The sequence below is a fragment of the Ambystoma mexicanum genome, chromosome 12, assembly GCF_040938575.1.
Source record: "Ambystoma mexicanum isolate Mex_15411 chromosome 12, UKY_AmexF1_1, whole genome shotgun sequence".
NCBI lineage: Eukaryota > Metazoa > Chordata > Amphibia > Caudata > Ambystomatidae > Ambystoma > Ambystoma mexicanum.
The window spans coordinates 163,826,603-163,839,913 of NC_090936.1; the positions used below are offsets into that span (position 1 = coordinate 163,826,603).

At 39.9% G+C, this 13,311-nt stretch overlaps 1 protein-coding gene across 9 annotated transcripts in view; it reads left to right on the plus strand.

The window, feature by feature from the left end:
* CNOT2 (CCR4-NOT transcription complex subunit 2) overlaps positions 1-12,155 on the plus strand; it is a 1,422,938-nt gene extending 1,410,783 nt beyond the window's left edge. For 3 of the 9 annotated variants that reach the window (XM_069628241.1, XM_069628239.1, XM_069628240.1), the window contains 2 exons: positions 936-1,080; positions 11,031-12,155. In XM_069628241.1, the coding sequence (XP_069484342.1) occupies positions 936-1,080; positions 11,031-11,117 (232 nt within the window). In that variant the 3' untranslated portion in view covers positions 11,118-12,155. Of the gene's footprint in view, positions 1-935; positions 1,081-4,529; positions 4,602-10,087; positions 10,155-11,030 lie in introns of all 9 variants that reach the window. The other 6 variants (XM_069628237.1, XM_069628235.1, XM_069628238.1 and 3 more) reach the window with 5 other exon arrangements.
* Positions 12,156-13,311: the final 1,156 nt, after the last annotated feature.

The following is a 13,311-nucleotide window of genomic DNA, read 5'->3' on the forward strand; positions in this document are numbered from 1 at the left end:
CGCCACATAATTGGCAAATACCTGTAGAGGTTTGCTTTTTCCTCAGAATACATTTCATTAGGCGCATTGATTGTGTACACGTACATCATTTAACGTCTATAATTTCCCTTAAATCGGGCTCATAGACTTGTGAAAATCTTGTTTAATGTGCTTAAATAAACAAATCCCCCCAAAACAATAGCCATCATCGTAAATGCAGGGAAATCTCATCAACTGAATATCTGGAATTCTGTCCCCAAATAAATGCCCTAACTGGCTATCGATAATAGCGGTCCGTTTGGTTGGTGTTTAGGTTAATTATTTATATAATGCACAATGCAGTCTCTATTCATGATGGACTAGCGGAGTATAGCCAAGCACATAATCATGGCTTACTGAACCTGTTCTAAAACGTAATAGATTAAATAAGAGGGATCCTTTTTGTAGTTGGGGCACCTTTTTCTACTGTTTGTTCTCCATTTTTAAATGGAACAGTAGGTGTTTACTTCCTTATTGTAACATACTGTGGTGCAACTATACTTCACTACCTTTTCAGTGGACTTGGTTTGCGACAAAATGTGTGTTGAAAACGTGTAAATGGTAGAGACTAGCAACACGAGTTCTAAACCTTTGAAAAACGAAACAATAAATGGTGGCTCACTCACTAACTGTACAATCACTTTGAAATGCCAGTGAGCAATCGAAAGTATAAACAAAAAGGAGACCTTTCTCTAATGTCCAACATCTGGTTTCGGGTGACCTAAATATTATAGGCACAGTTTACAATTTACTAATACTTTGGAAGAAGTATCCGCTAAGTATTCAATGGCAATCATACATTTGTCCAGGTGTAGAGTTTTATTTAAATGCACGGTTGTGTTTCTTGTTTCTCTTGTTTTCTGTTAAGTGACCCATGATTTAATTGTAATGAGTACTTTTTCTGTAAAATTTGAAAGATTTAACAGAGATTGGCGATACCACAAAGAAGAGCGAGTGTGGATAACGAGAGCACCTGGCATGGAACCAACCATGAAGACGAACACATATGAGAGGGGAACGTATTATTTCTTTGACTGTCTGAACTGGAGGAAAGTAGCAAAGGTATTAAGTATGCATATATGTTGTGTGCTCTAGAGTTAAGAAAGTTTTGAAATCCTTTTCCTAAAACAAATCTGATCTTCTTTTGCTGCAAAGTATATCCTTTCATTTGGTGGCATTGAAGAGTGTGCTGGTATCACTGACTTCTCACTGTTGCCAGCCAGTTTATTGCATAATGATGTAGGGCATGCACACCCGGAGTACCAGATAGTTGTGGGCGTGGGGAGAAAAGTGAAGGTGCTACAACTTAAATCTCCTTAAGCATTAAAACGAGAAAGGACTTTTGGTTTAAATACCCATTAGATGCCATCTTTTACCGTAACCAATAAAATCTTGGGGGAAAGTTAGTGGGGATTTGGGATGTGAAGGGATACAATGTTATTAATTTGATAATTGAAGGACGGTCGCAACAGTGAGTAAAGGGAAAGCTTGTGTTCTCAAACTTCTGAGTAAAGACATGTCCTGTAACAACCTATTTGGGACAGTCCTGCGTCTTTTTACTGGACATAGAGCACTGCAGACTAAATTTCTTCTGGTGGTCTAAATTTTCTTCACTGGTCAGCATGTTATACTCAAGGTGTTCACAATGTTTGTTCCAATGATATACACAATACACCCTCCCAACCCCTGCAAACTCTTCTGATACATGTTCACAGCTTCTGGGAGCTTTATCTTACCACGTCAGAATCCAGAATGTGAAACCACCATCCTGTATATATTTATCTGGCACAAGTGACTAAAACTATTGAGTTATGTTGTGCAATTACAAAATATTAAATCTCGTTTTATAAAGTGATTATGTGCATTGCTTTTCATGTTTGTCCTTTTATTAGCTCAGTTTAGTCAGTAAGATGGGTGGCGCGCATTTTGCTTTTTATTTTTGCGGGACATTGGGGTTACGCAATACAAGCAGAGCCAATCTTCTGTTAAACTATTTCCAACCCATATGAACTCTAGAGGATGTGTATGCCCCCCTAAGCAGGGATGACTGCTACATTGCAGTTGCAGCAGTAATGTACTTTTCTTATTAGAAGTGGTTAGTGATTTCATTTACATGCTGTGATAAGTACATTGTGTGCACTCTTTTATACGGATATTGTGGGGAACACGTTTACTAAATGTATTCTAAATGGGGGAAGCTGAATATTTACCAAATTTAATCTCTGCCTTTTCTTAGCACAAATAACATGATCATTCTAAAAGTGCATTATATGTTAAAATCCAACTAAAGGAAAGCATTACACTGCAATTCTTGGACCTTTGGTAGTTCAACAGTCTTATCAAGAGCTGGCGTCGACTTGCATAACTTTTATCCAGAATTAGACCTTTGAAATTCCCCTTACCCAGTAGCAAGTGTCAAATTGAAACAGAAAAAATATCGGTTTGTGCAAATTAGTTTGAGGTAATCATGAAACCGTATAATGTAGTTGATACCTCTGCCATCTTTTTCGCATTTCTAGAATGGATGTTTTAGGCAGATTCACGTAGGTGGTAATACAGAAAAAAACATGGTTTAAGGGACTTAGAGGTGCTGAAAAACTAAAATGCTGGACCATCTTGACTGCCTCACAGCTGTTCCCCGAAACCCTCGCTTTTAACCAAAAAGTTAGATGTTTGCTAACATCACAGAGCTTTCACATATAGGGCACCTGACAGCAGTGCTCTGTGTAGTCTTGCATACCTCTGGCAATCCCTACAGAAAAGTGGCACACTAGCCACTTTTACTCCAATAACAAAAGCTCCAAACAAAATATAGGAAACAACCAACACAAAGTAGTAGCCTGTTCTCGGTTTCCACCCACACAGCTCCACAGATATGTTTGGAGCAGTGGCCACAGCAGAGCGTGTAAAAATGATGTATCTTTATTTGCCTAGATGGCCGGCATCTGTTTTAGAATTAGAATATAGGTTTTGCTCTCCAGAAAATCATAAAACTAGGAATGACTTTCCTCACAAGGGGAATACTCCCACTTCACCCCTTCAAACTTCCATCCAAACGTCCTGCCTAGGATTTTCCATTTCAAATCACTTTTGATCATAATGAAGAAACGGTGTTTTGAAGATATCTCTCTGGCTCATTGGATTGTCAGAATTGCAAGCATACTTGACTACCCTTAAAATATCTGCATTTGGTTAATGTTCTTGCACTGGCTATCTTTTCACCTCGGAAAAACGCTGTCCCGTGTGCGGTTTCCAAGCTCTGGCCTTGCTGATCAGAATGGGTCAGTGAGTTCAGCACTCAACGCTGACATCTCCGTCTGGCCTCCAGGTCAGCCGTTCTAATCCTGCCAGAGTTGATTCGTCTTTCATTGTTCTGAGGTTGAAAGATGAAGCTCGCTTAAGTAAGCTAATACTTGCACCTGTTTCTTACTACACACAAAATAGCAAACGTGCTCTTGCACGTGATTTATGGAAACCAGTGACGTATTTATTGTATGACCTAGCACTGCCTTCCTTAAGAGTTTCCCGACCACGTGTTCCTAAAAGAAGCCTATAATGCTGTGTTTGGATGAAGTGTCCACACCCACCAAATGCAGACATGCAAGCTGTACCAAAGTGATTTGTCGCTGCACCTCCTGAGCGTCTGGGGACCAGCTCTGTGGGTGACAGTAGGCGGTACAAATACCTTTAAAATGTAACCTCCAGGAGAACAATGTATCTATCATAAGGTCCACATCCACTGGCGCCATCATGAAAGGATTGTGAGCTAGCCACCAGCGGCCTGTTATGTTCGTTTTCTTTTGGCCCAAACAGTTGTGTGCCCATTACTGATACATGTCACATGCCAGGCAGTCAAGCCCCTGCTAACATTTACTCCGTTTGCTTTTTTTTAAGTTTAATCCAAGACAGTTACAAATGGTCTAGGAGTTGGTGTTCGTTTTGCTACTTAGATGCATCAGTGTGGTAGAGTTCTGCATTTTCACTGTGAGCATCACACTTAGTCCATCAAACTGCAAGCCAACAGGTAACTTTGAGCTATAACCCCAAGTGTTTCTATCAAATGAAGTATGTATGAAATGGTGTGCCACTTCCAGGTAAACTGGAAAGGTAGAGCTTGCATGTCCAGGTGGATAGTTCACAAGTGCAGTGCTCGCATTAGACATGGAGGTAGGGGGTGATATCTGTTATTACAGCACTTTGAAGCTGGGGAATTCGCCAGAATCGCCATATACATACAATAGTAATGCAATTTACATTTATAGTTCAAATAAATATGGTTGGAATAAATGCATGGTTTTGAAATGGAATAAACTGAAGTTGAGAGTAGTTAATATGCATCTTACAAATAAGGAAAGGTGACCAAAGGGCAAACCAGCCATTATCCCCCACCGATACATTGTTTCTAGCAGGATACGTTATGCCAGACGTTATTGTAATTGCCATTTTGTGTTTTTAGTAAATGTGTGCTTTCTCTGCTTGGATGCCTTATTGTTCTCCTACTCTTTTTGCAGGCTAAAGAGGGGGAGGGTTCCAGTCACCACCAGAGCTCAATGGGCCCCACTGCCTATTGCGCCTCCAAAAACGTAAGAAAACAATAGGGTATCCAAATAAAATTGATATATTACAAAAGTAGACAATGCCACTTCTAGAGCAATAGTTGGCCTTGGTGACTCTGGATATAGGGCATACAGTGATCGAGTTCCATTTAGTAGTAACATTTCTGTGAACTCCATGCTCAACAGGCTGTCAGGGAAAGGGTAGCTTTACCCGTCTCTAAAATATTTGTTGGATTTAGAAGGTACATTTTCTATTGCTTTTCTTCCTGTTTGGATAGTTGGGGTTTCCATATGTGCTCCAGTACAAAGTATGTTGTAAAAGGTTGCATCTTAGATCCTGTAACTTAGTAGAGATATACTGCATGACGATGGGAGCCTATTACCACGGACTTGATTCATATTCAAGCTTGTGGAAATGTCAAAACTATGTGTGGAATAGTTGCTCACTGTTAGCTAAAATTGGGATTCTGACTTGCTGCAAAACAACCGTGAATGACTCCTGCGTCCCCTGCCTTTCCCTGGGCTGGAGGACTTGCCTGCAATCGATGGCAGGGGGTCAGATTCTTGGTTCAGAAAGGCAAACCCGTTGCACACAGCTCTCGATCCTGTATTCCTGCTTGGCTTTCCAGGGAGCTGGACATGTCCACATATACTCGACAAGCTCCCAAGTCTGCATAGTTTGTATTTATTTGCTGCTTTCTTCCAAATCGTCTTCTCACCGATTTGCTTTTATTTTGCCAATTCCCATTGTTATAGAGCGCTTATGCCCAAGAGCTGTACAAATGGTACAAAATAATACATAGCAAGAATAAATCGAAGGCAGTCTACCTATTACTTTTTGATTTCTAACGTGGTACAAGCACGACTTTGTATTTTCAGTAAGTGCTATGTTGTGTGTTCCTGTCATAATTTGCACTGGTTGCAGAAGCCATGTGTACTGTATGCAGGGATGTTACTTAGAAATCACCAAGTTGCCTCTACAGAATTGTAGGACAAAAATAAATTATCCAGCTACAATCGAGGCAAGCGCCCATTTTACGGTAGTGATAACACAACATTCTTACATGTTGTATTGCGTGTTTTTTTTCCTTTCGTCCTTCCGAGGTCGATAAATGAGTACCAATTTCGGTTGGTTGATATTGTATGTAAATATGTGCTCTGTAAAGCGCTTTGGATTAAGGCGCTATATAAAGAACACATCATTATTACAAAATTCATTTTAGAAAAATAACATTTTATGTCCATTACCCTCAAAATAAGGCACTCTGCACACATTAGCTGTAAATGTTCTAATTTGATAATTGGAGTGGGCATCATACAGTTTCTTCAAGCGCTGGGGCCTATGAAAAGGAATCCATTTATATATAAAGCGCAGCATGGCCATCAGTAGTGGCAGACGGGCGCTATAGAAGACCACTAAGCTTCCATAAAGGACTGTTAAGACTGAAACAAAGCTTGCTTTCTTCTGAAAACAATGACGCCCTGTAGATTCCATCCATACTCTCATCTTTGTACAGTGTGAAATTGTCAAATTAATGCATGCCTTATTGCTTATTTATTAATGGGGCTATAGTTTTTCATTAGCACAGCTGCTGTTTTTTTCAGGTGATTTTAAGGCACAGTTGGATAGCGGTGTATCTTGCACAGAATGTTAATGTATTTTAGTAATTAAAAGAAAATGTTGTCTAATCCACTAGACCTGCTCTTGAAATTAGGTGAACTCAAATTATTATTCATTAACACTTGATATTAAGTATTCACTCCAGAATCTTGTAAACCTTTGTATGTAAACAATTTCATCTTTTGTAATAGGTGGTTTTTACCCTTTAGTAGTCCCATAATGAAATTAAGCAAAAATTGAATACAAATCGAAGTAGCTTTTTGACCATACCAAGTGAAGCTACGTGGATTCTACAATAACCTGCAATTGAATATCATAAATGTCCTGTATCGTCTCTTTGAGAAGCAGACCAAAAAAAGCTGGCACTTAAATGTAAATGTGTTTTACCCATGTTTATACCGATGTATTCTATTCTTTAACATATCCATGTCAAGAATGATTCTTTCATATTTCTTTTACAACTCCATCATGCCTGAGTATTGCATTAATGGAAGCATATGCCCACAACACAGTAAAAGGAACCTCACACACAATTAAAATAAAAGGGCCCCATCACAAGTTGGGCAGAGCAGTAAAAATGTGGTAGTAATGGTATTACAGCCGCATTACTGCTGCTCCCAACTATGAGTTGGGGCGGGAAGTCGCCCAGCTTTACCTCTGGCTTTTAGCTGGAGGGAAGTCTGTCCATTTTCTGCCCATTTGCGGCGCTATTACAGCAGCAATTCAGCCCAATATGCCCCATTGGGTCAAATTGACCCAATGGGGACTTCCCGCCCTCCTGTCCACCCCACCCACGCGCAACTCAGGATCCGGCGCTAATTGCGCCGGACCGAGTTGCGGTAACGCTATTAGCGCTTGGCGGTATCCTGGTGCATTTACTGCTGGGATACCACCCAACTTCTGATGATCCCCCCCGCCCCCCAAAGTCTTCCTGCCAAAGCATGCAATCCTTGCGTAAACTTCTTTGTTTTAGTGATGGTGCTCCAAGGTCATTTTGGAATCTAAAGAGCACAAAACCTGCACAATGTATTACTTATAGGTTGGATAGAACATAGTCTTGAGAAGAACACCTGGAAACATTAGTTAAAAAGATGTCTTGATAGTTCTGCGGAAGATGGAGAAATCACATGGTATGGCCGGGCACTTCAGAGACGGGGAGATCGGAAAATAACCTTATCCCTCCTCGAGTTGAACCTCCGAAAGAGGAAACCTTTAGAAGGTGTATTTCTGAATAATGAAGTTCTCTAGAATTGGAGTAATGTTCGATTGTATGCCTGAGATGAGCTGAGGCCAGTCCATGCAGGGTTTAAAGGGTAGGCACAAGAGCGTAAAAATAAACCGCTTGACAAGTGGAAGCCCATGCTAATTTTTCTCAAGATCAAATAAATGGTCTCTCTGCCTGAGGCTCAAGTTCAAGCAAACTGCTTGATTCTGTACTGCATGTGCAGTTATTTAATTTGAGAGACTATGATCCTGAGTACTGAGCATTTTTACAATCCGGTTGAGAATTAACTAAGGAGCAGATTATCACACGGTTGTCTCTTTTGGGGATATATTTCAAAACACACTGTTGTAAGCAGAGTTGGGGGAAGACCCTTTTGACCAGAGTCTATCTGAGACTTAAACCTCAGATCTGTGTCACAGATAACGCCCAAATTATTTAACTTGCCTGTTTATGAAGTGATATTGTGCTGGTTAAGCAGGGGACGTGTGCCTAGAACGATGAGCTTTGTTTTGGTTGCATTCAGTTTGACCTCTTTGGTTCATTCAATCATTTTTTCTTGGACTTTCAAGTAATGAGTTAGTGGTCAGTCCAGAAATGCATGCGTACATCTGAATATCTGCACACGAGTGAAACGGGATAATGGATTTCCAAATTAGATTCAGCAGAGGTGAATCTGCGAGAAAGGCAATCCGTGTGGGACTGCACAATCAGCAATAACTGGGTGGAAAATTAAGTTCCTCAGTCAAACTTACTGTTCCTTTCCCGAGAGGAAGGCGAAGAAGCATTTTAAAGTGAGATCTGAGCAATAGATGACAAGAGAAGCTTGGGGTTAACCGTGTCTAAGGCAGATGATAAATCCACCATCAGCAACCTCCAACAAGTTGCAGTGGGGCACAAGCTTGTCTGCCTGTAATTGTGGTTGCAGGGCTTTCCTAGGTCAGAATCTTCCTTCAACTTATTTGATCCTTTCCCAACCTAGGGAATGCCTCTGGATAATCTGCGGGCTAGGTGATGCTTGAGCAGGCAAAGAATTGCCATAAATTTACGTATTTTGTTTGGTCTCCTGTAAACTGTGACCATTTGAAATACGCTTTGTCGTTTTATTTCACTTAGTCAATTTTAATGTTCAGTGGTTTACTTTGTTCTTCAGACCCACGCATCCATCTGAAACGTATTTAAGACAACCACCTTTGCTGTGTGCAACTTGTAAGCAAGACCAATAACACTGCACTGCAACAAGGTTCCAGTGATTGACCTTTTGATGGCAACGTAATATATGTGCCCACAATAATTAATCATTTATAACGCTTTTAATACCGGGGACAAGTATCTACATGTGGGACCTGAATTCAAAGCTGTCTTGCTCTGCTTTGTCTTGCTTCCGAGACAAACACGTTGCCCCTGAGCTATCCTCCCAGCCCAAAAGATAACATGAAAAATAAAAAGTAGGGACAGTTACATTGGGATAATTTAGCTGTCAATGAATTGTAGCCCAAAGACATGTGGCTTGCAGCACCAGAAAAATATTTTAGTGGCATGATCCACCTGATCTAGCTCTTCGACATGAAGAGAGCAAATGCTTGGGGAAGTGGTTCAGATAAGTAAATAAGAATGAGATCAGAAGGCGAGAAAAGATCGGTGTAATGTAGCTAAGTGTAGAGAAGGTTCTACAAGGGAAGGAAGCAAGCTTCTGATATCCTGTCTAGTGCAAACAAAGGCACAATAACAGATTGGAATCAAATGAGTTTGTCCTCACTAAATTATGCAAGTTTGATGGCCAAAAATACAGGGGAAAGTGTTCACTCACTGAATGGCCATGAAAGGGAATACCATTTTCACATTACTCAGTTTGTCATCGGCAAACGACTTGAGGCATTTCGAGGTATGTGTTTCCACGCTCTGATTCACTCTGGTGGTTGATTGCCAGAGAAGCCACCCCAAGAAATTTTGAACTCGCAAGATGCAAGTGGGCGTAGCATTACGAAAACTAAAGATGTCTCCTCCGCTCAAACTTTCACCTCACAAACATCTAGTCATCTCCCCTCCCACTACCTTCAACAGCTCCTTAGATTGCCCATTACTTTCCTTTCCACTCTGAAAGCTTCCAGTACTCCCAAAATCTTGTGTGACTCTGCTCTAACCTTAAATTGTAGTCATTTCCAGAGCAATTAAATGGCATGGCTAGTGAAATTGCTAGCTCCTAATGTCAATGTTAGCTAGAAAAAATTTACTTGGGAGAAGGCTAGTAGCCCATTTGATATGCAGCATGTCCTCTGCATGCCAGATGGTGTGGATATTTGGAGCTGGTGAAGCAGGCTGTTCATGCTACTGCCATTGGTATTTTTAGGGCTATACTATTTCATATTGCCCGGGTGTCATTTCAGAGGTTCACATGATGAGCAGCTATGACCCCTCCCACCCCTAAATACAAATGTAGTCAAATTATTTTTAAGCAGCTCCCTGTCTTGTTGGCAAAGTCTGTATATCTTAACTTTAGTGAGGTTTAGTACGCGCCAACTTTAACATCACCTTACCTTTTGCACACACAACTTGGTCCATCCAGTCAAACGTAATGTAACAAACTTTACCAGCATTACAGTTCCTCTAAAGGCAAGCACGTCTTTTAAAGAATATCCAGGAATAACCTTTTCTTTTTTTTTAATGTAGGCTGAGTATTACTACTCACCATGTGAACTTGTGAAGTGCTGCTCAGTAGATGGAGTTTTCTTTTAAGGTGATTGTTGTTTTTTGTACCCTATAACATTCCTCTAATGAAGTGATCATTTAACATTGATCCTTTTGGAGCTTTAGAACATATCTGGGAATTGAAAAACAGAGTAATAAGGTATTTATCCTATTGCACAGCAAGGCATGTGTTTTCTGCATCTCTACCCTCTCCACCCCCAGAAATCTCCTTCACACACCCCACCTCACTCCTACTCTCCCCTTATCACTTGGTGGTGGGAAGGCCAAAATGTATCCTGCACTGGATGTAACTAATGTCACATATGGGGTTTTATTCAGTTGAAGACCTTGGCATCTTTATAAACAGATTTCTTCTCTACATTATGCAGTTTGGCCTTGGTCAGGTACTTGCCATAGGTGAACTTTGAAAATGTGATTGTAGGGCTAAAATGGCAGAGTTTATCCTTCAAATCTAGATAAATGTAATGTGTGAAATCAAACGTTTGTTGGTAAAGTACAGCTTGTTGCATTCAAAGAAGCGTAGTCTCTGCCGAGACAGCTACTGCTAGCTTTCCCTCTTTGTGAGCTGAAAGTTCTCTACTTATCTATTCTAATGTTAAGCTGTTAAGTCTACTTGTTCTATCTTTTGTTTGAGGGACTGTTCACAGGCATGCTCAGTGTATTCCTGTTTTAAAATCCCAGAAATTGAGTTACTCGACTACACGGGAAGGCACATGGGTGTGCTGGAGAACAAAAGCAATTTGATCTGGCCATTTCTTTATTCCCACAATTTATTGCCTTGATCCTTCTCTCCCTCCCATCTGATGCAGCTGTCGCTAGAAATTAGTGTAGATTGTGTAAAGAATGATTGAGCTTGACTGAATATAGACAAATCTTGTTCTGTTGTTTTCCCTCCCAACATTAGGAGTTCCACCTGGAATATGACAAGTTAGAAGAAAGACCTCACCTGCCATCAACTTTCAACTACAATCCTGCTCAGCAAGCCTTCTAAAGACTTCCCAGTTCATGGGGTATGGCTGTCTCAGCACAAATCTCACCATAACTGCAGAACTGATGTGGCTCAGGCATCCTGGTTTTTATTCCTTGAGGATCTGGCAATTGTCTCTTGGAGAGGGATCACCATTTGAGGTCCTGCCTTACTAATTATGTGCTGCCCAACAACTAGAATTCTGTTCGTTTTCCTTTAGTTTGAGCAGGGTCAGAATTTCTTTTCTTGCCAGCAGACAGACCAGGGTCTGTATACACACGCAAGTACAGTACACTGACAAGTTTACCACTTCGTTTCCAAAAAGTAAAAAAAGAAAAAAGTAGGATGCAAAGTTTCATTGTTCACTGTAGCACTATTGGTAATAAAAGACAACAATTGTTTGCATTTTTATGTGGAGATCCTTCTCATATTTCAATTGGAAACATGAGCAAGGTCTGCTTCCTTCATTTTACTTCCCCCGCCTGTTTTCAAGTGGCAGTTTTTCACCATGCTTGAACACAAACATATTTGACTGTTTAGGAGAAAGAGATTGCCTCGACTTCTGGACAGTTCCCAGGGTTGTGCATTACTGAGCTTCATCTTTCCAGAATGAGCAAAACACTGTCCAGTCTTTGTTACTATTTTGTAATAAATGTGTACATTTTTTTTAAAATTTTTGGACATCACATGAATAAAGGTATGTATGTACGAATGTGTATATATTATATATATGACATCTATTTTGGAAAATGTTTGCCCTGCTCTACCTCATTTTTAGGAGGAGTGCATGGATGCAATATATGAAAACGGGACATTCTGGAACTGCTGGTCAGGGGACTCCTTTGTCGCCCTGTGCACTAAAGGGGCCAGATTTTCAGCAGCCAACGACACATCCATACCCAAGTGAACGTGATGGGACTTAAAGAAGTGAACTGAGACATTTCACTCTGGCTGTTTGAACAGCAGCGTTTCATAGGAAGAAATAAAACACAGATCAATCTTGTATTTTCTGACCACATAAAGGCTTCTTCTCTTTGTAATAAAGCAGAAAAGCTCTCCTCACTGCAGTGTTGACTTTGATTTGAGAATGGTTGTTAAATAATTTCCTCATGTTGGAAAGTGCCCTTTGGGGTTTTATGGCATTTTATATAATTCTGCTGCTGTTGACCTGTATTTTAACCAGATTATGTACTTTTTTCACATTTATCGGTTTATAAATATTATTTATAAAAAAACTACAATGGAGCCACAAAATATAAATGTTTTGTTTTTTTTAAAAAAGTTGGATGATACTGATCCTTTTATTTTTGCTTATTTTAAATTGTTTGATTTTAATTAAATATCATTTTCTTAATACACCGGAATGTTAAGTAAAGTTGTAGGATCACGTTTTGGTTAAAGGCTTGTTTATTGCGAGTAAGTCCCATGATCATGTGCCCCATGTTCTAGCCTAGTCATCCTATAATATGCAGTGTTTTCACAAGAAGGCTGGACATTGCGCAAAATCTTAGCAACCAAAACGTTTTCTTCAAAGTGTCCTTCCATAATTTCCTGCCTTTTTACGATTGATAGACTTCAAACTTGAATGCTTTCACTACACTTTTTTCCTCTATAGCTTTGGACCGACACAATGTCTGACATAGATTGGGATGGGATAAATTTTCCATTATAGTCCTATCTGAAACCTTTCCTCAAAACAACTGTTAGACATTTGTGTTGCTTCAGTGTTTCATTGGAAGCTGTGCTGTTCTGTTACTGTCTGCATATACGACACAATGCTAAGAACATAGATGCAACACATCTTCAAAGAGCAATGTCCTTTCTGGCACATATAATTGTTTTACATCTATTGTATTGTGTTTTATATTGAAATGTGTTCATTCGCTCTTTTGCAGCTTCTTTGTTTTTCTTTATCTTTATTTTATTTTATTTTTATCACTATGCATTTTCTTTCCTTTGGGGCTGTGGTCTGTCTCATTGTTTCTCCGTCATACATATCCTTCAATTTCGTTAAGTTAATAATTCTACACCATTTACGTTTTAGTTCTTGCCATGCCCTTCAATTTGGTTAAGTTAATAATTCTCCACCATTAACGTTTTAGTTCCTGCTGTCTGTCGCCTCTTTTTTCACATGTCCATGTTGCTTTGTTTCGGTCTTCAACTCTGATTCTTTTTCAGAAGTGGATTATGTTTTTAGTCCGTCATCCTCCAGCCAGCT